This window comes from Dasypus novemcinctus, chromosome 10 (assembly GCF_030445035.2).
Source record: "Dasypus novemcinctus isolate mDasNov1 chromosome 10, mDasNov1.1.hap2, whole genome shotgun sequence".
NCBI lineage: Eukaryota > Metazoa > Chordata > Mammalia > Cingulata > Dasypodidae > Dasypus > Dasypus novemcinctus.
Genome location: NC_080682.1, coordinates 2725487 through 2752061, shown reverse-complemented (window position 1 = coordinate 2752061; position 26575 = coordinate 2725487). Strand labels below are relative to the sequence as shown.

At 62.8% G+C, this 26575-nt stretch overlaps 1 protein-coding gene across 1 annotated transcript in view; it reads right to left on the bottom strand.

Moving 5' to 3' along the window:
- Positions 1 to 983: 983 nt before the first annotated feature.
- The window catches only part of KCNQ1 (potassium voltage-gated channel subfamily Q member 1), a 316058-nt gene continuing 290466 nt past the window's right edge, over positions 984 to 26575 (bottom strand). The window contains exon 16 of the mRNA XM_058304965.2: positions 984 to 1878. Within this exon, the coding sequence (XP_058160948.1) occupies positions 1669 to 1878 (210 nt within the window). The 3' untranslated portion in view covers positions 984 to 1668. The remainder of the gene's footprint in view (positions 1879 to 26575) is intronic.

Genomic DNA, 26575 nt, shown 5'->3' with positions numbered 1-26575 from the left:
CCTGCCTCTCCATCCCCGCCGGCCTCCTTGCCCTCCCCGCCGGCGCCTCGAGCACCCCACGTGGTGTTTTTTTAATTTATTTTTTAAAGATTTATTTACTTATTTCTCTCCCCTTCCCCCCGTTGTCTGCTGTGTCCACTTGCATTATCCTGCGGCACTGGGAATCTGTGTCTCTTTTTGCTGCGTCATCTTGCTGCGTCAGCTCTCCCTGTGTGCGGCGCCACTCTTGGGCGGGCTGCGCTTTTTTCATGCAGGGCAGCTCTCCTTGCGGGGCGCACTCCTTGCACGTGGGGGACCCCTATGCGGGGGGACACCCCTGCGTGGCACTTGCGTGCATCAGCACTGTGCATGGGCCAGCTGCACACGGGTCAGGAGCCCTGGGTTTGAATCCTGGACCCTCCCTATGGCAGGTGGACGCCCTATCCGTTGAGCCACGTCCCCTTCCTGCATGGCGTTTTTTAGGTGGAAGTCTCCCCGAGCCTCCCGCCTCCCCCATGCTTCCTGGGCCTCGCCTGCAGGCCCAGCGTGTGGCCCTGCACTTGGGGGTCCAGGGCGAGCTCCTGCCCCCACCCGTGTGCCCACAGGCACCCATGTCCGAGGGCGCGAGCTCCCATGGGCGCCAGCGTCTGGGGCGCGAGCGTGTGCTCACGACAGGGCCAGGCAGGGCGCGGACGAGCCTCCCGCCGCTGGGTGGGGACCCGGCCCCCTGCTTACCCCTGTGGGCACTCTGGGCCCCGCGAGGGGGACGGGCTGTCCCGGGGGCCTGTGAGGGAAGGCTTCCCGGAAGGGGCGGCTTTGAGCAGGGCCGCAACCAAGGGAGCGTGTTCAACGCGGTGCCGGCAGGGACAGGAGGCGCCTCCGGTCCCCGGAGACCCGAGCCCAGGACCACCCCTTGGCATCAAGGCGGGGCTCCCTCCCCCCATGGCAGCACCAGGGCCGGCCCGACCGAGCACCCCGGGAATCAAAGTCAGGGTGCATGCGGGTGCGAACCCCAAGATTCTCCACTTTATTAGGAAGCTCTGCGCGATCACCGCCACCACACCGTGACCCAGATCCCCAATCACAATTCCACCCTATTTCTGCAAAACGTGATTCCCAGGAGGGTGCCCGGCCACCCTGCTCGGCCCGGCGCGTGTCTGTCCAGCTGCTCGGACCTGGCGGCAGCGGGAGGCCGCAGGTTGGGGACCCTCTCCCCCCTGGAGTGGGGGGCAGCGGCCCTCCCAGCAGGGGCACGCTCGCCTGGTCCGCGGGCGCCCCCACTGGCACGTGGGCCCGGCAGCGGCACACCCCACCCCCGGGGGGGGCTCAGATCTCTCCAGAGTGGGCAGGGGGCCTAGGCTGGGACCTCCCGAAGAGGCGCGCGGCCCTCACTGGGGCCGTTTCCGTCCGCTGGGCCGGGCCTGCCCCAGCCTGGGTCCACCTGGGCCCCGAAGGCCAGGCTGGGCGCCGCCCCCCATCCCCGGCTGTGTAGGGCCACGGCTGGCCATGGACGTGGGGGCCGGGGTGACAGACCTGGACCTGAAAGGGGCCCCACCCAGCCGAGTTCAGTCCCCGCTGCCGAGGGGCCGCGGCCACCCTCGGGCCGTCCTCGCCGGGCGCGGCCGTCTCCTCGGGCCCCCAAGGCAGCGCTGAGGCCGAGCAGGGGGGGCGGCCGCTGGCGACTCCCCCTCAGGACGCCTCGTCGGGGCCCCCGCGGGGCACAGTCAGCTGCTCGTAGGTGGGCAGGGAGTTGCTGGGCAGGAAGAGCTCGGGACCGATGGAGCCACCGCACGGCCGGGCCTCCAGGCCTCCACCTCCAGGGGGGCTGCTCCGCTGCAGGGCCAGGAGCTGGTGCAGCAGGTCCGTGATGAGCAGCAGCCTCTGGTCCAGCTGCGTCACCTGCGCGACAAGAGAGGGGTCAGGGGTGGCAGGGGGTGAAGTGGCGGGAGCAGCGGGGGTGGGCGGGGGCGGCCAGCTCGGGCTGGGGGGTGGACGTGGCGGGAGGAACCTGCCCTGCGCGGCCCCCGCCAGGCCGGCGGGCACGTGCGACTTGAGCGCGTCGGTGAGCACGGCGCCTGCGGGCGCGCACGGCGGGGACTGGCCTCACCGCGCCCCAGTCAGCGCAGGTGCTGGGGGCCCCTGGGGGGTCCCGGCAGGTGGGGCCTGCCGCGGGGGTGGCCGGCCTCTGGTTTGCTGCAGCCTCTCGCCTCTTGGGCCGGGCGGGCGGGGGGCTGTGCCTGCTCCACCTGGAGGGGGGCCGGAGCGGACACCCTGGGCTGGGCTTGGGGGTCGGGTCCGCAGTGGCAGCCGAGCACCTGCCAGGAGTGGGCCCAGGAGGCCAGCGTGGGCGAGGGCGCCCGCCGTGCCCCTTGCCGGGCCGGGCCTCCCCTCTGCACCTCGGGCTCTTCCGCCCGGGCCCCCCAGCCTGCGTTTCCCCAGGCAGCCGTTCCTGGAGCCCCCTGGGAGGGCCAGGAGGCAGGGGAGGGGGCAGGCCAGGGGAGGGACTTTGGGGCCGAGCCCCAGGGGGCTGTCTGGTGGGGACGGCCTATCTGGGGGTGGGGCAGGGGCCCAGTGGGGCCCAGGGCAGGTGGGGGTCGGGCCTGCCCTGGCTGTCGGCTGAGGGGACCCTCCAAGAGGGAGGGTCAGGAATGGGCCAGTGAGCGGGGAGCCAGACTGTCCTTGGGGCACACCTGGCGCCCTGGAGGGGCGGGAACAGAGGAGGTGCTGGTGGCGGCAAGAGCCCCGTGGCACAGCCGCTCCGGGGAGAGCGTGGCTTTTGGGAAACCTGCACGATGACTCGGCCGTGCAGGCGCTGGGTCCCGAGTCCTGGCCGCTGGGGTCCAAGGACAGCAGCTGGCGAGCCCCTGCATCCCCCGGGCTCCCCTGCCCAGGACAGCGGCGGGTCCCGGGCGCGCTGGCCTGAGTCCCCATCCCAGGTGAGGCTGCGGCCAAGTGCGGGGGCAGGGCGAGGTGTGCGGGGCCTCCCTGGGGCCCCTTGCTTGGGGCCCCACCCGCCCGTCCCCGAAACCCACCCCGCTCCCAGCCCCAGCCCCCCACGGCGCCTGCTGTGGGGGTGCAGCCCTGCAGAGCTGGGGGTGCTGGCGGTGCACCCTGGGAGGGCCCCAAGTCACCCATGCGGAGACCCGAGAGTGCGGGCGTGCCAGAGGGCACCCGCGGCCCCGCACGCTGGGCGCAGTTTGGCGCCGCTTGCTCTGTGCGGGCCCCAGCTTGGCTATCGATCGGTTTGGCATCAATTAAAGCACCAAATCAATCCCAGAAGAAAATAAATCTGCGGTTTCGTAAATTTTCACTCCCCGGCGCCGGGACATCTGTGGGAGCCACGGCACGTGCGATCGGCGCAGGAGCCCGTGTGGGTTCCTGGGGACGGGTGGAGGTAGCGGGGGTGGGAAACGCAGGGGGGGGGGTGGGGGCCACTGCATGGGGCTGGAGGGGGGTCCCGGCCCCTCTGGAGGTGCGGGTCCTTCAGTGGGGACTGGCCTGGCTCATCCCCCCTCAGCCGGCGCCAGGCCTGGGTGGGCACCCCCTGCCCTGGGGGGCCCCCCTCCGTTGCTCACCCCACACCGTCTAAGGGACTCCCTGAGCCTGTCCGGATGCCTGGCCCCGCCCTCTGTCCAGCCCTTGAGCAGATGTCCCCCCAGATGGCCAGTGGGGCTGCCTGCGCTGTGGGGTCGAGTCCGGTGCCAGGGCTGTGACCTGGGCGTGGGCTTTCCTTTCTGGGCCTCAGTTTCCCCAGCTGTGAAGTGGGGGCTGCTGGTCCACCTGGGTCTTGGGGCAAGGAGGGAGCGTGTACGGGAGCTGGCACGGGCGGGCGCACCAGTGTGAGCATGACACGCATGGGCTGGTTGCTTTTCTTGGTGTCTGGGGACATGGTGGGGTGAACGGCGCCCCCCAAAAGCCACAGCCGAACCCCACCCCGGCACCTGTGCCCGTGACCTGGTTGGAAGTCGGGTCTTTGAGGTGCTGCAAGCTAAGAGGCCGGCAGGCCCTGAACCCTACGACGGGGAGGGGACAAGAGGTGGTGCTGACGGAGCCAGAGCCCCGGGCCGTGGCCAGGAGGGGACAGACGACCCCTCAGGGCCCTCAAGAGGGCGGCCCTGCCCACCCCGGGCTTGGGGACTCTCGGCCTCCGGAGCCGCGAGAGCACGAAGTTGCGGCCCTAAGTTGCCCCATTTGTGGCCCTTGCTCTGGGTAGACCCAGGAGATGGACCCCGGCCGTCCCCCACTTAACCCTGGGGCTGTCCCTCGGAGGTGGGCCGAGCCCCCACTGATCTCTCTGCTGGGAAACCTGGCCAGGCTTGCAGGTGGCCCCTCAGCCCTTGCAGTCCACTTCTCAGAGAGACCCCCAGGAGCTCCCTCACCCAATCTTCCCCCCCCACCCTAATCACAGGGGGTCCTGATCTAGTTCTAGATTCGAGTGCAACAGCCAAGCCCCTCGACTGGCCTGAGCCCGGCATGGAGTGCGGGCAGGTGCCCAGAGAGGCGCCACCACCTCTGGGGGAGGCCGGGCCCGGGCGGGCACCAGGGAGGCTTCCCCCAGGGCTGCCAGGCCAGGTCGGTTTTGGGGATCTCACATCTAGTCATTATTTGCAATTTGATAGCGATTACAAGGGCAGGGGAAACAAAAGCTCCTTGTCACTCTGCCTCGACTCACCAAATTAATAACTGTGCGGGAACGTGCGCGGCTCTCGGAAGAGAAAAGAGCAATTAGAAGCACAGCTAGTTAGAAAGTCGCTGGGGCGGCGGATGATTAAACCCAGGGCGACTGGGTGCCCGTTTGATGTGGTCACGAATTTGTTTTCAAACGAAAATATTGAAAAAGAGTCTTTTAAGGGAAATTTTCTGCAGAACCTGCCTGGCCCCGATGTCAGTTCTGCACTTGCCACAGTCCCTGGCCCCATGGGTGCCGGGCAGGACGGGGTGCCTACGTCTGGGGACCCCAGGTGCTTGACGGGAGGGAGCCCATGACCTGCCTGCCTGGAGACCCCCAGGAGCCACTCCCTCCACCGACCCTTGGGCCGCCCCTGGCCCTGGCGTGTGCCATGGAGATGCCCACCCCGCCCGGGGCTGGCGTGGCCGCTGGAGACCACCCGGGAGCGCCAGGCCCTCTCCTCGCTCCTCTGAGCCCCCCCGCCCAGGCCAGGCGCCTGCCTTGCAGTGAGGGTCATGGACACCTCCAGCCAACGTGCTCCTGCCCCCCGGCCCAGCCCCTCCCGGCCGCCGCCTGCCTGCGCGTCTCCTCTCAGACCCGAGTCTCCGCAGAGCCCCCGCTGCCGAGGGTCCACGCCCCCAGCCCCTCACGCTGTCTCCCCTGACTCCCACCCCTGCCAGGCCTTTGTACCTGCTCTTCTCTCGGCCTGGGACGCCATCCCCGGCCACTGCGCACACTCACTCCAGCAGGAGGGAGGCCTCCCTGACCCGTCCAGCGCGGGACAGTGCACCTTCGTCCCCGCTCCCTCTGCAGCCCTCGCCACCCCCCGAAACGCCCTCGCGGGGTTGGACGACTTGGGCGCCCCAAGCAGTTGCTCAACGAGCACAGGAGGCCGTGGCCCTTCTCCCGGGGCCCTGGGGCCGGTGGGGTCGGGGTCTCGCCACGCCTGCTGCTCGCGGTCCCCTCCTTTCCAGCCGGCCCTGGCAGAGCAGCAGGACCAGGAGTGCGGGGCCCGCCGCCCGGGCCTCTCATTGGTTTCTAAAGGCTCTTTGTATATTAAACCTACCCCTTGACGGGTTCGGAGCACTTTTTTCGGCCGGTGTGTTATTTGTCTTGTGAATTGGTTCAAGGCAATTATTACCCTTAGTTTCTGCTATACCGAAGTTTTATTTTTCGGCTTTTTTACGTAGGCAAAGTTCTCGGTCCTCTTGGCTCCTAAATTCTGGGCCTGCTTGGAGCGGCCATGCACGTTCCAGCGTCGGACGCTTCCTTCTAGGGCTTTGCCGACTGACCGCCCGTCCCTCGGCCCTCGTTCTCATGGGGGCGACTGCCCTGGAGGACCCCGTGTGGCCCGCGCCCCTGAAGCGCCGGCTTCTCCCCACTGCCCAGGCACGGCCTCTCCTGCGTGTCCTTGCCACGGGCCTCGCGCTGCCTCCGGAGCCGCTGTGGTTTCGTGGGGGCGGCTTCCTCGCCCGGTCTGAGAGCCGGCGGCAGACGGCCTCTTGGGCGCCCCCGGCCCTCTCTTCCCCACCTGCCTCGGGTTTTCTTCTCGCGTGGCCTTTGCCGTCCTCCAGCCGACCCGGCGGTCCCCGCTCATCACGCCACCTCCCAGTGCCATGCTCCCTCCTCGCGAACGGGACCCCCCCGAGGCGCTGGAGCCGCCGGCCTCCGCAGCCCTTGGACAGCGCCCGGTGCCCGGCAGGGGTGGCTGCGTCTGTGCCGCACCCGGCTGCCCCCCCCGGGCCCGTGCCCCCACCGTGGTCTCCCCCACCCCACCCTGGCCAGCCAACCTCCCAGTCCTGCTGGACTTTCCTCTGGGTAAGTTTTCTCTATCTCCCTACCACCCCCTCATTTTTTCCTCCAGGGTGGAAGCAGTATCCCCCGTCCCTTCTCCTGGACGCAGCTGATCATGTCACCCCATCCTGCCCTGCGTAAGACCCCATCAGGACAAAGGCCCAGCTCTGCCTTGGTGCAGCGCGCCCTCTGCCCCCCGCACGCTCCACGGGCCTCCTTCCAAGCCCTCCATATGCCATGCTCCTTCCTGCCCCAGGACCTTTGCACGAGCCAGCCCCTCTTCCTGGAGCGCTCTCTCATCAGCCAGTACCCCCAAGGTACTGGCAAGGCTTTTCTCCCACACTGCATCCCCTGATCCGCCTGGTGTGGTTTCCCCTCTCCTCCTTCTGGGCACGTCCGTCCGCTCTGTTTGCTTCGCAGCTGCCTGCCTCCCCGTGAGGCTGGCCACCGCGTGGTCAGGGTGCCGGGGCCCGTGGCTGAACTGCGGGTGGCTCTGGGCCTCGGTCTCCTCCCCACAGGGACGGGCTGGCGTAGCAGCTGGGGCGCACCGGGTCGGAGGATGGAGGCCTTGAGGGCTCGGGCCGTGGTCTCCCCAGAAGTGGGGCCTGGGACAGACACAACCCTGGCGCCCCTGGACGGACCCGCGGGCTGGCGAGAGCTGGGGAGGGCGAGGTCTGCGTGCCCCGGGGAGCCTCCTCCCCACACGTTCTCCCAGCGCCGCTGTCCACCCCCGGCCAGGCCCACATCCTCTCGGACTGCGACAAGCTCCCCACTGCTCGTGCCCTGAGCCCCTTCCCCGGACAGCAGCCACGCCGACCCACCTGCCCCTGCCCACCTGCCCGGGGGGCACCGCTGAGCCCAGCGCGAGTCCTTGACCTCCCCCCTGTCGGCCCCCCGCACGTGGTGCAGCAGTTAGCGATAATTGATGAATTCCAAAAAGAAATACTGGATTAAGCTGAATTCGGATCTGTACCTGAGGAATAACAATATGAATATGCACATGTTTTTATTGCTCGGTTAAAAGACACCAAGGTAAAGCCAGAGACAGCTGAGAGGCGCAGAGCTGCCTCTGGAACAGGAACTGGGGAGAAGGACGGTGAGGACACGGTGGGGCCCTGGCCTCCTGTCACAGCTCAGGAGGGGCCTCCAGAGACGAGGCTCGAGGCTGGAGAGGGGGCTCCCATGTTGGGGACCCCAGAGCAGCCCCTTCCCAGCTGCTCCTAGGCTCCCTGGGCTCTGCAGATATTGCTATTCTTCGTTTCTTCAATTTCAGACGTGACCTAGTGACTGCCCAACCTGGAGCCTGAGAGCTGAAGATTTAGTTCTCACAACCCCCATTCCTGGCTCTCCCTTATCCCTCCAATACAGATATATCACAATTCTAAGCCAATTATTAACTGTGTGCATTTTATGTAAACATTATGTAACAATTTACATCACTCCATAAATACTGTTCTTAGCTGAGTCACATGGTCTTCTATGATGGTAACTTTTTGTTTTCCCTGGGGTTGAGCACTGCCTTCATGTTTTCCTTTGTTTTGAATGTTTCTGCCACTATTTCGTTTCTGAGCTCTCTGGCAGAATGTAAAGCTTCTAGTCATCCTGTTGAACATCCTGGTAATCAATTGGCTTCATTATTTCTTTTCCTGGAAGTTCTTCCTGGAGTCCTAGCTGGACTAGTTTCTCTCCAAACCAGCCGAACAGTTGTAATCTTTTTTCCCCCCAGCATGTTGGGAACTTTCCTGGCCTTTTTTTTTTTTGGTGTTGCAGTCTTTTGGTTCCTGGATTATATGCTTCTCTCTCTCTTGTTTTTTCCCCTTATTTTGCTGGAGACCATCCTCAAGTAAGTTTCTGAGAAAAGGCATGTGGGAGGAACATGTATTTATTCTACTCCCATACCTGAGAGTTTGGGTATAAAATTCTAGATTGGAAATAATTCTTTTGCTCAGAAGTTCAAAGGCATTTCTCCAGTGTGTGATGGCTTCCTGAACTACTCTTGAGAATTGTGATGCCATTTTGATTCTCTGCCCTCTGCGTGTGACTTATTTTTCTCTCTAGAAATTTAGGATGTCCACTTCATTGCTGGTGTTAAAAAATGGAAACAATGTGCCCAGACGGGGACTTTATGGGAGATGACTGGGAAGAGCTGGGGGGCTTGTGAGCAAAGAAACATTCCCAGAATGCCCCTTGTTTTCATCACCAGAGTTCACCCCCTCCCACAGCTACTCCCAATGTCCCCCAGTTCAGAACATCTGAGGTTCAGCTTTGCCAGAGACCAAACCTCCTGTCTTTGCCTGGGTTGGGGGAGAGACAGGACTTGGCCTCATGGGCAGTGGGGGAGGGAGACCCGGGGGCATCTGCTCATCAGACTGATTTCCAGTGAAAAGTCTGTTTGCAGCCCTTCTCTGAGCCCCTGATTTGGGGCTACCTGTGCCACGGGTCCTCTAGCCCGTCCAGCCTTCTGGGCATGGAACGACTCGTTTTCCACAGCTCTTCCTCCCGCCAGGTGCAGCTTCTGCTTCCTCTGGTGTCCTCGGTCGGTCTCTGCCAGTCCTTCTGCTTTCCAGCTTCCAAAGTGGCCAACATTTGTGTTTTGGTTTTTTGTTTGCTCATCTTCTTTGTTCTTTTTTTTTTTTAGAGATTAATTTTTTATTTCTTTCTTTTCCTCTTCTCTGCCCTCCCCCCACCATTGTCTGCTCTCTGTGTCCATTCGCTGTGTGTTCTTCTGTGTCCACTTGCATTCTTGTCAGGAGGCACCGGAAATCTGTGTCTCCTTTTGTTGCGTCATCTTGCTGTGTCAGCTCTCCGTGTGTGTGGCACCACTCTTGGGCTGGCTGCGATTTTTTCAAGAGGGGTGGCTCTCCTTGTGGGGAGCACTCCTTGTGCATGGGGCACCCCTATGTGGGGGCACCCCTGTGTGGAAGGGCACTCCTTACGTGCAGCAGCTCTGTGCATGGGCCAGCTCACCACATGGGTCAGGAGGCCCTGGGTATTGAACCCTAGACCTTCCATATGGTAGGCGGGCGCTCTATCATTTAAGCCACATTCGCTTCCCTCTGTTTTTTTTATATTTGTTAATTTATACCCCTTTAAAAATGTCTTTACTGGCATTTTAATGGGGTTTGGGGAGAGGAGAAATAAATGCAGGTGCTAATTTGCACGTTCAACTATGTCTTCACTGGGCTTTTGTCCCCAGGACCCCACTGGTGCTTCTCTGGTCACAGCGACCCCTTCAAGCAAAGCTGGTGGCCCCTTCTTGGGCTTCTGGCCCGACCTTTCCTCGTGTACTTCTGGGGGGGCCGGCCCCTGCCACTCCCAGGACCCCAGGCTCTCCAGGGCTGCCCCTGCCTGGGGTGTCTCCTCCGGGGTCCCGGCCTGGTGCCCCCTTGCCCTGGCCTCCGCAGGCGCCGCCGGCGGCCGCTGGCTCTTCAGCCGCCCTCACCGTGCCCGAGCCCCAAAGGCCTCCCGCCGGGACCTCGGGCCCCACCGTGCTGCGGGAACGCAGGCCCCCGCCTTCCGCGTGGCTGTCTGGGAGCATCTCAAATTCCACACACACAAACCCAGCTGCCGCTTGCCGCCCGCTTCATCCCACAAGGCAGCACCACCTGCCCACGGCCGCTCACCTCCTAGGCTGAGCCCCCCAAGTGGCCTCCCCTTTCTTCCCCTCGGACGGCCAATTCCTGTGGCCAGCGGTCCCCACATCCGCTATCTCCTTCTTTATTCACAGAACCCCTGACACTCTAGCTGGACGTTCTGCCACTTGGAACAGAGACTTTTCTAGGCACCTGTGCCGTGACAAGGGGGTGCACTAACTTCTTGTCAATGGGATAAAAAAGGGTGGCTTCTGTGCAGGGTCCTTATGGGGGAGGGGCCTGCCCTTTGTATCCCTGCTGGAATGCAGACGTGACGGTAGCCGCAGGGGCAGCCACCGGGGGCCCCAGGACAGGAGGCTGGTTTTGCAGACAGCGGAGCAAACAGAGAAGCGCCTGGGCCCTGCTCTGCCCTCTGTCTGCCTCAGTCCTGGGGGCTTCTGATAGACTGGAACTCTGCAGGTGGCAACTGCTCTCCTGGCTCAGCACCCCCCCCTATTGTCACTGTAACAGTGGCTGGACAAACAGTCCCTCCCCCCAAATCTAGCCCATCGTCTCACCTGGACGACCGCAGCCCACCACCACCTGTGCTCTCTGCCTCTTCCCTGGCGCCCCACATGGCTCAACAACGGGTCACCTGGGTCCCGCCACTTCTCAGCTTAGACCTTAAAACAACCCGTGCTTCAGACCGAGGGCGATCCCAGAGCACTCACGGAGCTGCCGGGCCCTGCCCTGGCCCCCGCGGTGGCCGGCTCCCCCATCGGCCCCACCATGGGCCTTGGTCCTGCTGCGCCCAGAACCGCTGCATGCACGCTCCCAGCCCACCGTGCATCCTCAGCGAGTTTGCCGAGCGACTTAGTGAGTGCGTCAATGAACACTTTAATACGGGAATCGCAGGAAGCTTCTGAGGCCCCGGAGCTCCTGGGAGGGTGGTAACCTGGGCCAACCCTCCCTCCCTCCCGGACGTCGGTCCAGCTTCCCCCACTCACTCCCATAGCCTCGGGGACGTCTACCTGCCCGTCCTAGGGCTCTCTAAGCCCCGCCCACAGCGGCGGCTTGCTGGCTCCGTGCCTATCTGCCCGGCCCGCGAGCACCCTGAAGGAAGGGGCTCGTGCCCCCCCCCGCCTGGCACGGTCCCTGGCACACAGCAGGTGCTCAGGTTGCCAGCCTGGCATCTGGGTAGGGGCAGAGGGGAGGGCCCCCAGGGCCCCCGTGCCTTCCCAGCCCCCCGCCCAGGCTCACGGGCAGCCGGCTGGGTGCCCGCCATGTGCCCCAGTGCCCAGCGGGGGCGTCTCCACCCCTGCTGCAGGCCTGCTGGGGGGAGCCCCGGGGAAGCAGGCGGCGGCGGCGGGCGGGGGCGCGGGCCGGGCCGGGCACACGTGCCACGTCGCGGCCGTCCTCCCGGGCGTTTCCGTGACTGCTCTGTCCGGTGTAACCGTGTGGCGGTTTCCGCAGGCGCTGCCAAGCGGGCAGTGGCGGCCGCCGGGCCCGGCCGCGGGTTCCGGTCCCCGACAAGCCTGCCCTCCGCCAGGCCATCGCGGGGACGCTGGGGGTGACGGGGAGCGCAAAGAGTTAACCCGCCCGAACCCCCTCCGCCTCCCTCCCCCACCCGCCCGCTCCCGATTTCTTCATTTTTCAAAGGCCGGGGCCCTCTTTCCTTCCAAGTCACAGCTGACGTGAAATGTAGCCTTAAAATGCAGCTGACACGGGAAACAATGGCATTCCCTTGGAGGGGTTCCGCTGCGGGCTGGGCGGCCCCCGCCCCCCAATAATTACTCAAGACATTGGCACGAGCTGGCTCCGGTTAGGTAACGGGCCGCTTGCTCCGGAGGCCGCGCGCGCACAGGCGGCTCCACGTAATCTCCGCAGACAACAAAATCGTTTCCAGGACGGTTGGCGGGGCGAGGCCTTGGGGAGAGGGGACGGGCAGGAAGGGCCGGGCTGGGCTGGGGGCAGGGGCTTCTGAGGGAGGGCCTCGGGGGGCCCGAGGACGCAGCCGGGGAACCTGGGGAGCAGGTGCCCCTGCCCCTTTCTGCTCTGCCCCCTACCCTTGCTCTCTTCCCCTGGAGTGTGTGGCTACCCGAGGTCCAGGCAGGTCCGGGGTGCGGCCGCTGGACACGCTCATTCATACTGAAGAGTGAATGGCTAACCGTAGCCCCACAGAGGCTAACTCACCTGCTCGCTTCCCACTGCACACGATGCCCTCAAAGCCAGGCCCACCCGCTCTCGCCCCTGCTCCCAGAGCCCAGTACAGAGCAAACATCCAGAAAATATTCAGTGAAGACGATGCTGAACCCGAAGAAGAAAGCATCGCCGGTGTGACTTCAGGGGAGGGGCCTCCCGGAGGCCCGCCCAGGGGAGATGCTGGTGAGGGGAGGGCCCCGGACGCCCCGCGGATACCCGGCCCCGGCGCCTGCCCGTTTCCCTGCGCGGACACCTGCGCCGGGGTGTGTGAGTCCAGGGGTCAGTGTGGGGAAGGCTTGCCCCCACCTCCACGGGGGGGGCTGGGCCTGCTCGGCGACCCCTGGCAGACTGGCAGTCGAGCCCACCCAGCTGGGAGCCTGGGAGGCTGGGGTGTAGAGGCCCCCTCCCCAGCAGTGCTGGCATGGCCAAGGGGCCTCAGCTGTGCGGGGGGGCTCCTCTGTGCTGGCTGGGTCGCTGCAGCCTCCCCTGCCCCACCACAGGGCCCGGCCAGAGCTGGGGGGTGGCCTTTCCTGACGGCTCCCCCTCGAGCCTCCCCATCCCCAGGTCTCGGGACTTGTCCCCCCAAACCTCCCTCTCCTTTCTCTCCCCATCTGTCTCGCCTCCAGCACTCAGCCTCACCTTCCAGCCAGAGAGTGGCCCTTTCCGGGAGAGTTCGCCATAAGCACGGGGTGTGTTGTCAACAGCACACGCTCGCTGTGCAGCCGGGATGAGAAACCACCGTCCTGCCCTCAGGCCGCGCCCGCAGGCCCAGTCCTGGGCAGGCCTTTGGTGGCGACTCCTCGGCTCTGAATGACAGGCTGGCATCGTAGTTCCTTGATCTTTTGCTGACTTCCTTCTATGGAAGGTGAGGACTGAGCTCACTTATGTCAATCTCTACTTCTCCTTCCTCTAATTTCTCAAGATAGCTTCATCATTATTTGAATTTAGTCCATAACTAAGTCCCGAACTGGTACTGAGTTCCCTGAAGAGCTGCGGGGTGCTCTGTGATCACGTGTCATTTCCTGAAAGCCTTGCGGGTTCTGGCTCTCCACTTTGCTCCCTGACAATGCATTAAGGTCTTCTACTCAGCCCCAATCTCCTTTCATTTCCAAGAGGGCTCCTCTGGAGCCCCCGTCTGCGGTCCCTGCTTGGGTGGGGGTCCCCAAGTTGGACATATACTGGGCTCAGCCTCCCCTGACTTCTCCCTGCACGGAGGCCATGGTTCCTTGCCTCCCTGCTTTCTCTTCCTTGGTTTATGCCTGCATTTTGTTGGAGCACATCCTCTGTAACCTTCTCAGAAGGGGTGTGGACTATCAATTTTATAAGCCCTCATCTGAAAATGTCTGTGTTGTATCCTCACATTTGCCAGACACTCTGGACGGGTATTGTAGCAGTCTGATATGATTATGAATTCCAAATACAGATATTGGATTATGTTTGTAATCTGGTCTGTACCTGACTAGGGCTTTGATCGGGCCATGTCATTAGGGCATTGAGTCCCCACCCCTTGGTGGTGAGGACTCACAGATAAAAGGCATGGCAGAGGACAGAGGTGGAGGGTTTCTGATGTTGGAGTTTGATGCTGGAGTCTTTAGCTGGAGCTCTGGGAAGTAGAGGAAAGAGAAGTCAGCCCCAGGAAGAGAGGACCTGAGCCAGGAGAAGAACACAGAAGAATAGAGATGGCTCCTTAGACACGGCAGAAACCCCAGGGAGAGAGACAGAGCCATTCACCTCATAGTCTACAGTTGACCTTGTGGAGAAAGCAGAGGAGCAGAGCCCAGTGGAACCCAGGAAGCCTGAGCCCTCGCAGACATCAGCAGCCATCTTGCTCCAACACATGGAAATAGACTTGGTGAGGGAAGTAACTTATGCTTTATGGCCTGGTATCTGTAAGCTCCTACTCCAAATAAATAGCCTTTACAAAAACCAACCGATTTCTGGTATTTTGCATCGGCACCCCTTTGGCTGACTAATACAGGTAGAGAATGGTATTTTCCTTCAAAAGTTTGAAGGTGTTTCTAGAAATCTTTTCTGAAGACTGACCCTGTGAGAGGTCCATGGTTGGGTGAGTCATCTGTTCATTCTTTAAGGAGATTCTAGGCTGTTCTCTCCACCCCCGCTACTTGGGAGGGACACACCAGCACCGCAGCAGCTCCGCGGGGCCCCCCTTCTGCTCTGCATTCTTGGGGGCGCTTTCCTTTCCGTCTCCTCTCCTTTCTCCTCCTGCAGCTTCTATTAGCTGGGGGTTGGATTTCCTTGGACCGAGACTCGGCGCGTCTTGGCTGTTCTCTCTCATTTTCCATCTCTCTGTCTTTATTCCACTTTCTGGGAGATTTACTTCAATCTTTTCCTGACTTTTTTTATCCAGCAGCCTACTTTACATTTCCAAGAGCTCTTCTGGGTTCTCTAATTGTTTCATTTTTAATAGCATCCTGCTCTGGCTTAATGGTTACAATATCTTCTCGAATTTCAGAGCCATCTTGTGAGTGCAAATTTTCTTCCTCCCACGCCCTGGCCTAACACCTTCCCGGGCTCCCCGCTCTGGTGCGAACAGAGCCTGGGCTCCACGGCCTGTGCCTCCCGCTCCCGGCGGCCCCGTCCCCGCGCTCTCCCTCGGGCCGGCCTGCGCAGCTGCCTGCACTGCCTGCTGCGGGGCCTTAGCTCGTGCAACGCGCCTTTTCTGGAAGCTTCTCCCCGTCTCTGCACACGGTCTAGCTGGTTCCACTCCTCCTTCTGTGCTCAGTGCACAGGGTGCTCCTGTGGGGAAACCTCTGCTAACCTCCCGGACGGGGTCACGGCCCTGGGCACAAGTCTAACTAAGAACCTTCATTCCGCCCCAGCAGCTCAGGCCTTACCCTCGAGCCACCCGCCGCGCCCCCAGGCGCAGTCCCGCGTGCCCACCGCTCTACCCCAGGCCGGCTGGGGCCTGGTGCCCGGGGAGCTTTCTGGGGCTGCTGGAACGAGCTGCACAGAGAGCACAGCTCTGTTCTCTTCCCCTGCCCAGAACCGGCCATCCCACCGGGCTGAGACCAAGGCTCGGCAGGCCTGAGCGCCTCTCTCCGTGCCTTTTCCAGCTTCTAGAAGCTCCCTGCCTTCTTTGGCTCGTGGCCCCTCTCCCCATCTTCGGAGCCCGCCGACCTCGGTAAACACTCCCGCAGGCCCTGACCCTCCTGCGACCTTCTCGGCTGACCCCTACCCCGGGCCGTGCAGATTCGTCTCCCCGCGGCGAGGCCGGCCGACTAGAACCCTTAACCCGCCACGCCACGGAGCCCCGTGGAGTCTCAGGCCAAGGGGGCGGGCGGGGCCCTGTCTGGCGCCGAGCAGGGGCCGAGCAGGGACGCGGTCCTCGCGGCGAAGGAAGAACACCCCATGAGGGGCCACCACGGGGGCCGGCGGCAAGCGGCCAGGGAAAGGGGGACGCCGCAGGCAAGGGGGAGCCGGCGGGCCTGGAGGCACCCGGGAGGAGCGCGGGAGCAGGCGCCGGGAGGGCGAGGGGCCTGGAGTCGCAGGAAGGGCCCGGGGAGCGGCGGTGACTGTGTGGGGTCGGGGGGGACGCCCCTGCGCAGGGCTGGCCCGAGGCCCTGCCCGCCCAGCTCCCCACGCCCTCCGTGGCTCCGGTTTGAGCCCACCCAGCTACAGCTGGCCCCTGTGGACTCTCTCCGCTGCAGCCGGAGCAGGGGTCAAACGCGCAGAGGCCCTCGCAGCCCCTGCCGGAGCCCTTTCGAGGGCTTCCCGCGGCGCTTGCCATGCCAGGCCCGTGCCGCCTTCCCACTCGCTCATCCCGCCGCCACCTGCGCAGGCCCTCTGCACGCGCGGTGCCCTCTGCTGCCACGCTCTCCCTTCCCTCCCCTCTTCCCTCCCTGCTCGGCCCCAGGGTCACTTCACCATCCCAGACCCGCCAGGCACAGGCGAGTCCCCGCGGCGTCACCGCTGCGCTGCCTGTGTTTTAATTTCCCACCTCCTGCGGGGATGCTCAGGGCCCCCCGTGGACTGTGAGCACCCCCAGCAGAAGGCGTTTGTGGATTTCGTGCCCCCTGCCCCGCTTCCTCGCCCGCTGCCCAGCACACCACCTGGCATATGTAGTGGTTCCATAAATGGGAGTTGACGCAAGAGTGATGCCATTCATTATGGGACCATCCCTGGGGCTGGAGAGTGACCGTCAGTGCCTGGAAGGCAAGGACCCCACCCTGGGCTACTCGGGGGCCCGGCTCCATGTGGAGAGGACAGGGCGGGAAGGCCTTGGTGAAGCCACAGGGAAGAACTGACACCTAAGAAAGCAGAGTTGATAGAGCAAGCCCAAGGGCTGATATCCTCAGGCAGGTGAGAAAGGACCAGGCATCTGCACAAAGGGTGGACAAAACCCAGCCCCCCGGAAAAGGGCCAAGTTGCAGAACGGGCCTCAAGGACGGGCAAGGGGTGAGCTGAACGTCAGAGCCCAGGAGCTTTCCTGGGATGCGGCACAACTGGAGAGAGAAAAAACAAGGGGTAAGGGGAACGTTGAGCGAGCATGAGGGCTGGAGTCCATGTTCCAGAACTAGCGGAGAGTTCTAGAAGGGGAGAGGAAAGGGAGTGAGGGAGGCAGATATAAACAATGAACAGCGCGCACAGATCTGAGGAAAAGGGAACACATCCCCAGATGTTACAGCCGGAGCGCGAAGCGGAAGAAATAAAACAAAAACAAAAACAATCAAGAAATCCACGATATCACTGGCAGCATTAGCACCACTCCTTAGGGAATGACATATCACAGTGGACAAAATAATGGTGACATGGAGGGGTGGAATGGCTCAAGTTAGCTCAGTGACTAGAAAAGACTCAACAGCCACCACACGTATGGGAGGGTGTCACAAAAAATGATGATGTATTGGGCTGAAAGGAAAACAATACATTTCAACAAACCTATACTTTGAAATAAAACTAGAAATTGGCAACAAAAAGCCACAAAATTGGTACCTCTGGAAGTTAAGAAATATACTGCTGAGTAAATTTTAGATTAACAGGAAAATAAAATGTAAATTAAATCTACTTAGGACAGATTGACAATGAGAGTATGACAATGAGAGTTTGTCGGGTGCTGCCAAAAAGGTATTCAGAGGAATATTTATAGCCCTATCTGTGGTTTCAGAAAATAAGAAAGGCTGAAATAAATGTCCTGAGTTGTCAATTCAAGCGCTAGAAAGAGAACCCCAGAATAAACACAGAGAAAGAACAAGGAAGGAATAAAGATAAAGAAGGACATTAACAAACAGGTAATTTTTAAGAAAATTGAGTTGATCAATAAAACCAAATGCTGGTTGTTTAAAGAGTCAAGAAAACAGATAAACTTTAAGCAAGTAAAGTAAGGAATAAAGACTCAGGAATGAAAGGGGAGTAATAACTGCAGATACAGAGGGAATTGAATAATTACCAGTGAGTATAATATATACCTTAACGTCAATAAAACTGAAAACTGAGATGCAATGGATGCTTTTCAGGGAAAAAATTACCAAAATTGCCTTATGAAGCAGAAAATCTTAGCAGACAAATAAATAAATTGAAGAAATTTAAAAGGTAGTCACTTATTCTCCCAAAGTCTTCACTCAGTTTACTGGGTGATTTCTAGATCTTCAAGAAGCAGGAAACAGCTACCTTGTACAAGGTATTCTGGAGCAGGGCAAATGTGAGAAGTTGTCCAACGGATCTCATGAGATAATACCAGGCACCAAAACTGAGCAAGGAAACGAAAGAAAATTCTAGGCCAAGCCAGTTACGATCACAGATGCCTGAATCCTAAACAATAATTTAGCAGATGGAGCCCAGCAGCATAATCAAGTCAAGATCACATAGAATTTACCCCAGGAATGCAAGGATGGCTCGACACTGGGAAGCCTAGCAATGCTCTAGCTCACACCACCTGGTGTTTTGGGCCTTTGGTTTTTCAGCTGTGTTTTCAGCTGGATTTCTACCCTCCTCCAGGAACTGGCACGCAGGTTCTGGAATGTGTACCCCATGCCCAGGTCCCCTGACTGCCCAGAGGCAGGATCAGTTGCGGCTCATGCCAGTCTTCCTTGAACCTCCTGGACTCTGGCAATGTTTCCAGAGGACGGGGTGGCGGGCTCATCTCCATCCTTCCCCAGCCCAGCGCACGGCACGTGGTCGCCATTCAGGGACCCCTGTGAGAGGATGTGGCGCTTGTTGCTACCCACCCCAGCCTGGCAGGCTCATTCCTGAGCCAATCTCATTTCTCGCACAAATGCAGGGAGGAAGAGGCAGAGGCGCAGGGCACGGGTCCCAGCACAGGGAGCGGCCCGTGTGGGAGGAGGTAAGTCCCTCCCAACAGGTGGTGCCTGAAACCAATGACCTGAGGTTCACGGGAGCAGGGACCCCCAGGATCTGGAGGCAACTACCCGAGTTAAACTGACCCCCAGATTTAAGCTCTGGGGCCTTTCAGGGGGCAGAGAATCAGGGCTCAGGCAAAAGAAGGCCTGTGGGTGCTTCTCTGCTTTTTGTTCATCCGATGGCCCCACAGGAACGCTTGTCACGTGAACGGATGAGTGAAATGAACGAAGCCAGGCAACATTGCTCCAAGGGCGCCCCTGGGGCACGTCCGGCTGGTCTTTTCTGTGGGGCTTAGAGGGAGGCCGGAGCCAGGCTGAGCCGGGGGCCGGGAAGGGGTGTGTGCGGGGCTGGGGGAGGGGCTGGGCCTGATGCCTCGGCCACCTGCCTCCCGAGGTGGCAAGTGGCCTGCTCCCCACCCCTTCCCCCTCCCCAAGCCCAGGACGGGCGGGAGGGCTGCAGAGCCAGGCTGTCTCCCCAGCAGTTGTGGGGACACCTGTTGGGGAGGGTCTGGGGGGGGGCATGCTGGCAGCTGAGAGCGGGGCCTGCCTGGGGCCATCAGACTGGGCTGGGGGCAGGCAGGGAAGGGGCTCTGGGCAGCTGGCACCGAGGACCAGTGGCTCTGACAGGTGGGCCATGGCCAGCAGCTGGGCTGGCGGGGGCTGCGTGCTGGGGGCAGCGTGCTGGGGGCAGCCCGTCCCTGAGTGGCGTGTGTTGGGGCTCGTTGGGGTACGGTAGCCGGTGTAGACGAGAGGAAAACGGGTGAGCGGGGAGCTGAGCTCCTGTGATGCCCGTAGCCCCCGCCCCTGCTCCTCCTCTCCCTCTTTCCAGACTTCCGGCTGCCCTGGTGCACACTGGGGCCCTCGCGGGGACGTTCCCACGTCGGCGCACGCCCAGGACGAGGAGGGCGGCCGCGCGCCCACGGTGGATGCAGGCGCCGACCCTGGCGCTCCCGGCCGCGCCCTCAGGATCAGCTGATTCTGTGAATGTCACGTTCTCGGGGTGGACCTGCGCCAGGCGGGCCTGGCATGGGGTGGGAGGGGGGCTGAGTCCGTGCCCCCTGCCCCAAGGCTTTGTGGGGCGGTGCCACCCCGAGTTAACGCCAGGACCCCCCCCCATGGCCGTGAGCCCCTGCGCCGTGCCTTCTGCCCCCGCTTCGCTGGACCAGGAACCCAGCGGGAAACCTGCCCTGAGGGTCTCGGCGGGCCTCCCTGTCCCGGGAGGGTCTGGGCACTGCTGTGGGGGGTCAGCCGGGTCCCGGGGGCGACACCGGGGAGCCGAGGGCCCGGAGCCGACGTCGCCCTCGTCCCGGGGCGCGGCGGGGTTCAAGGTAGCGCTGCAGAGCTGGCGGAGGCCGCGGAAAGAGCCGCCGTGGGCTCGGGCCAACGTAGTTAAGAACATCTGGCTGCGACCACAAAAATGCTGGCATCCGGGCCCGCTGCAGCAGCGTTTTCATGCCGAGCAGCGCGAGCGGGCCGGTGCCGCGAGGGGCCTGTGTTAACCCTTGGAGGGCGTGCGCGGCGCTGGCTGGGGCGGGCGCTTGGGCGTGGGCTCTGGGGCCACACGTGGGGCTGCGAGGCGCCGGGAGCTGTTTGGTGCTGGCACCTGGGGATGGTGCCGGGCGGCCAGGGACCCCCGGGAGGACCTATGTGGACTCGGGCCTTGGCCCCCTTTCAGGACGGGGAGATCAGGCTTTGGAGGGGACCTCCAGAGGCACAGGGCCACAGCAGAGGCCCCCTCCTGTGGCCGGGCCACGGCTTGCAGGGCCACCTGCACTCACTCGGTGGACCCCGACAAGCATTTGCGGGGCTCAGGTGCTGGCTGAGGAGGGGAGAAAGGCCCACGCTGGCCTGGGGTCCACAGAGTAGAGCGGAGCCGGGGGGGGGGGGGGCGTTTAAAATGCGGTGGGGGGCAGGGAAGGCCTTCCTGAGCTGGGGACGTGGGGGCAGGAGCCAGGTAGAGGCTGGGGGGGCTTTCCTCATCCAGCATTGGGGGCAGTGGGGAGGACGGTGGGGAGGACGCAGAGGACAGAGAAAAAGATGGAGACGAGGACGGAGAGGAGAATGGAGAGGAAAATGGAGAAAGGACAATGGGGAGGACAGAGTGGAGGATGGCAGGGATGATGGAGAGGACGACGGAGAGGACGGCAAGGGGAGGATGGCGGGGAGGATGGAGAGGACGATAGAGGGGCAGTTTGAGGGGAGGACGGTGGGGAGGCCAGCTGAGCCGCGTAAGTGTGGTCAATGCCCCTGAAGCGGAGACTTGGGAAAAGGGGAGGTAGGAACCTGCCGCGTGTATATGTTGGCGCAACTAAAGAGAGAGACCAAAGTGACAATGACAGTCAGATATAAAACAGGACCCTGGGTCAACAGAATGGAGGAATCGAGTATGGACTAGAGTGGTCTTACTGATATGCTACTATGGAACTAATGTGATTAGTAATGGAAGTAAATGTAGCATTGAGATGGAGAAAGTGGCCATGGTGGCTGCTGAGGGTGGGGAGTGGGAAGAAGAGATGAGATGTGGAGCATTTTCAGGACTTGGAGTTGTCCTGGGTGGTACTGCAGGGACAGAGGCTGGACATTGTATGTCCTCCATGACCCACTGGGTGGACTGGGGGAGAGTGTAAACTGTAATGTGTGACCATGAGGTGCAGCGGTGCTCAGAGATGTATTCACCAAGTGCAATGGATGTCCCATGATGACGGAGGAGGTTGTGGTTATGGGAGGAGTGGGGTGAGGGGGGTGGGGGCTACTTGGGGACCTCCTATTTTTTGAATGTAACATTAAAAAAAAATAAAGACAAAGAAATTAAAAAAACAAAACAAAACAAAATGGGACCCTGGGTTGACCGAATCATGGAGGAGAAAAGGCCCAGAAGGAGATTACCGGGCAGCTGAAAGCCTGAAGTATGGGCTGGAGGCTTTCCTCCGATGTGCGGGCCCCTGAAGTGGATAACTGTGCCTCAAGCGGTCAGAAGCAAATGTCCTGGTTTTTAGGAAATGGACACGGCAGTGTTAAGTGTTCAAGGAGCACGATGTCTGCAACCTACTCGAAAATAGTGAGCTAGAGAACTAGAGAGCGAGGTGGATGACGACTAGATGGAGAGATGGGTTAGCTAGACGATAGAAAGGTGACAGCCAGCTACACAGCAGAGACACAGAGAGTGAAAACAGCTAGACAGGGCCAGACATGCGGCAAAACGTCAAGAGCTGGTCAATCTGGGCATCTGCATGGGGTATGTTGGAGTTTTATGTGTTGGGTTTTATACTATTTTTTGCAACTTTTCAGTGAGATTGAAGCTATTTCAAAATAGAAAGTTAAAGCCAAAAACAAAACCATCACTGACTACCCCAGGCAGGAGATTCGCGTGGCGCCCCATTTCCCTCCGCCAGCAGCGTTTCTCAGGGCGGTTCCACCACGTGGGTCCCCTCCCCTTGCCAGGCGAGCTCAGTCTTCTACTAACACGAGGGGCCCCGTGGGCCGGACCCCACCCAGGGGTCTGGCTGCTCCAGAGGTGGCGGCTGGGCCCTGGGGGGACGCGGGCTCACACTCAGGGCTCCGCCGCTTTCACTAAAGGCCGTAGGAGTCCTCCCACCTGGAGGAGGGCCCGCTGCCCCGCGCACCGCCAGCGCCGAGGGCTGCCCGACTCTCAAGGACTGGCCCGTCTCCCCGGGCCGCTCCCCTCTGGCCCTGGACCTGCACCCTCCTTGCCCGGCATCCAGCTGGCACCGTGTCGGTGGCTCGCTGTCCGCTGTGGCCTCTTTAATTGCACTCATGTTTCAGTGAGTGTCCCCAGAGCAGGGTGGTTGAGCCTCACTCTACGAAAGGGGGAACGTTGAGGGGTGCATGCAGGAAGCCTCCGGAACCCCGCACTGTCCCTTCCCTTGGGCGTTTGTGTCTCTCCCGGGCCTGGGCAGACGGGGTCGGCCTCCGTCCAGGGCTGTGTGCTCGTCTGGGCTCCCCAGGGCCTGAAGCCCGACGGCCAGTGAGAGCCTCCAGCTGGCCCGGCCCCCCGGCCCCCCTGCCCGTCGCCGCCCCAACAGGTGTGCGGTGATTCAGCGGCGCTCAAGTTCTCGGCGTAGACAGCTGTCGGGGCAGGCTGGGGACCAGGGCCCGGGGCTCTGAGCCAGGGCCCAGGGCTGGTCCCCCCGCCCTTCTCTGCCCCCTGGGCCTCTGCTCCCCCATTTCCCACCCTCTCCTTTGCTGGGCCGGGACAGGCACCCCAGGCAGGCTCCTGAGAGACGCGTTTCCTAGTACCAGCCTGGGACAGGGGTGCTGGTGCAAGCTCCCGGCAGCCACACTGTCATGCCAGGGTGTCTTGGGGGCCCCACTTTATTGGGGTTGGCAATTGCCGTGGGAAACCCCAGATGGGGGCCCTAGGGTGGGAGCCAGGTCCCAGGCCAGCCCCCGCAGGCAGTGCGGCCGGACGAGGGAGCCAGGCCCCGGGGCCCAGCGCGGGGACAGGGAGGGGTCCAGGAGGAAATGGCCTAAGGCCCTAGGCCTGGCAGCAGAGTGGCTGCCCAGTGGCCAGAGGCAGGGGGAGCAGGAGGGGCACGGGCCTCGAGGAGGGCCAAGGGTCCCTAACTGGGGGCCTCGCGGAACGCCCACTGTCCACTTGGCCGAGTGGTGGACCTCTTATCACTCTTCACCCTCCTTCCCTCCACCACCCATGGGTCCAGCGCCCGTCCGTCCAGCCACCCATCCCTCCCTCCACCCATCTCATCATTTCTCCCTTCCCATCTATCCATCCATCCATCTGCCCACCCACCTGTCCACCCGTCCATTTGTCTGTCCCTCTGTCCTTCCATCCATCCATCCATCTGCCCACCCACCCATCCACCTCTCCATCCACCTATCCGTCTACCCACCCACTCACACATCCGTCTGTCCCTCCGTCCACCCGCCCATCTACTGGTCCTCCCTCTCCCATCTCTCCGTTCCCCCCCAATGCTCCCCCTCCCCCACAGGACTGGGTGCCCCCGCCGTTCTCCCCACAGCAGTTAGCAGCTGCCTCCGGTGTCTTGTGCAGCTACGAGATCAAAAGGCACCGACGGGCAGTGCTGGCCTCCCGAGCGACGGGCTGCCACCGCTAAAAATAAGCCAGGACCAAGCCGCCGCCGTCCCCCCTCCGCGCTGAACTCTCCCCTCCCTTGAGCCCCTGCCCCCTCAGCTGGGACTCACTCCGTGGCCAGAAGAGGGGATAAGGGGGTCGGGGAGGGCTTGGGCCGCTGGCGGGGTCTGGGTGCCTCAGGTTTGGGTGGACGGGGACGCTGGTGGGGGAGCGAGCCCCAGAGGGGGCAGTCCTGGGGGAGGAGGGGGACAGACGCCTGCTGGTGCCACGGGCCCACCGTGACGCTCAGGCTGGGCAGCCAGGAAGGGGCGCCCGACTTGCCGTCCCCCACACTCCCTTTCGCCTGGCGGGGGCAGTGCCCAGAGGGAGACGAGGGCTCGGCCCCCATCCACGTCGGATTTGCCCCTCGAGGGGGCCACTGCCCCACGAGCCAGGCTCGGTCCCAGGCTGGGGCTGGACGGGGCTGGGGTCCCACCCGCCCTGCCCTCCCGCAGCGGAGCTGGTGGTGCAGGAGCCAAAGGCACACTGAGGCGCAGGGTGGGACGGCGCTGTGGGCTCGGGGGAGCTGGGCAGCAGGCAGGGGCCTGGCCAGCGGGTGTGGGTGGGCACCGGGCTGGGGGGTGGCCGGTAGCGTGTGGAGGGGCCCTGGAGGGGAATGCTGCATCCGTACGCTCTGATCCCTCCTGCGGAAACGCCCTTCCGCCCTGCAGAGGCAGCAGGAAGCGTGGGGGCCACAGGAAGCGGTGGGCGGGGGGCGTGTGGCCCTTGCCCCCTACGACTGGTGTCCGTGGCTGTCTCGACTTCCTCATCAGCAAGTGGCCTCTTGCGACGTCCCCAGCAGGGCCAGGCCACAGAGCCCCAAGTGGCTACCAGGATTTTGGGGGCGCAGGGCGGGGGATGTGGGTGGGCCTGGCTGGCCCCTCCTCGGCCTCCAGGGCACCTCCTCCAGGAAGCCCTGGCTGACTGCCGCCGGCTGGGGCCGCTTGCCCCTCCGGGAGCCTCGCTGTGCTTTGAACGCTGCAGGGCCCCAGGCCTGAGCTTCCCCTTGTGCCCCCTGAGCCGAGGGCCCGAGGCCGCGGGCAGCCCACAGCGGTGAATGGCAGCGGGTCCACCCTGCGGCCCGGACACAGCGCCCGGCACCCTGGCCTCTGGGTGGGGGGTATCCTGGCCTCTGGGTGGGAGGCCTGGCTCTGCCAGGAAAGCGGCCCCCTGTTCCGAGGGGGGGCTGGGAAGGGCTGTCCTCCCCGTTCCGGTCCCAGGAAGGCAGAATGGCAGGCCGGAGGGCCCACTAGCCTGGCCAGGCACCCGCACCTCTGCGCCAGTTCCGGGAGGTGGGGTCCTTTACCAGAGGGCCTTGGGGACCCTCCAGGGTAAGGGTACCAAAGACCCCCAGGGCACCCAGCCAAACGTGAATTTCGGCTAAACAAGCAATCAAATTTTTAGCATAAGTATAACTCCAATACTGCATGGGACATGCTTATACTGAACAAGAAAATCGAAATGTGAATCCAGCTGGGCATCCTGCACTGTTATTTTTATCTTTTTACTTTTAGGAGGCACTGGGGATTGAACCCTTGACCACGTACACGCTAAGCAGGTGCTCAACCGCCGAGCCCTGCCCGCCCTGCCCGGCCTGCATTTTTACTTGCTAGCTCTGGCCGCCTCCTGGCTGGAGAGCGGCTGACGGCGCATCTGGTTTCCTGGCTCAGGAGCCCCCCATCTCCCTGGTCCACGGGGCTGGGCTCTGCCCCCGCTCCAGCCCCCCGCCTCCCTGCTGCTCAGGCCTGCGGGCTCTCTCTGGCCAGGGCCTACAAGGTGGCCGTGCTGCGGCCGGTTTCCACTGCCTCTCCGGTGCCGCTGCCATCCCCCGGCGCCCACGGAGACCCCAGCTCACCAGGACAGGCAAATCCTAGGGGGTGCTCAGCTTCCTGTCTGGAAATCACCCTGAGCCCAGCTTGGGCGGGAGACCCCCGGCTGGGGACCCCCTCATGCAATTGAGGGCAGAGAGCCCCCCGTCCGGCGGGCTTTGCGTGCCCTGCCGTGCTCCCTGCCAGGGCCCTGCAAGTCGGAAGGGGCTGGCTTGGCTAACTAGGAAGCGGGACCCCCGTCCCTTGTGGCTGGGGTACCCAAGGACTTGGGTTTTTTTTTTTTTTGTCAAGTCTGGCAATATTTGTCACACTGGTGAGGCAGAAACTGCTGGGCGGCCCCCGCCCCCGTGCTGCCCCCCTTTGTCTTGGAAATGGAGCCCCTAAGTTGAAGGAAGCCCGGGGGCCACCTGCGCTGCGCAGCCGGCCTTGCAGCTCGGCGCGGCCGCGGGCCCTGATCGGGTCGCTGAGCAGACGTGGCAGGAGAGCCGACCGGTCCCTAGATCCAGGCCGAGGGGAACGGGGTGGGCACGGGGTGGGCACGGGTGGCCCTTAAGTGGCCGGGAAGCCACAAAGCACCGGGAGGGGGAGAGCCCTGCCCCCTCCAGGACCTCCCACCCGGCCTGGAGGGGTGGAGGAGCGAGTTGCTGCCTCACGCCGGCCTCCCGAGCCCCTGGCCTTCTCGTTACAGCGCCTCGGCAGCCCCCTGACCACTGCAGCCCGGCCTGCGCCTGCGGTGCCAGCTCTGCCGCCCCTGGGCTTTTGGGGTGGGACCTTCCTCTTCTCCTTTGGGGCCACCCCTTCTCCGCCCGGAGCCCTTGGGGTCTGTGACCTCATCCTGCAGGTCCAGGGTGAGCACTTGGCCAGGTCTGGACAGCAAGCTCCTCCACCCCCCTGGCTGCCCCAGGCATTGCAGAACCAGCTCCTTAGACGGAGGTCACTGGGCAGGGGCCGCGGAGACACGAGGGCGAACGCTGCAGGGGGGACACGGCACAACAGAAGTGGGGAGCCTGGAAGTGGGCACGTGAGGGACACTGCACCTGTCTGGGCTGTGCTGGGGGTGTCACGGGCACTAAGACTGGGGCAGGAGGGTGAGGTCTGGCTGC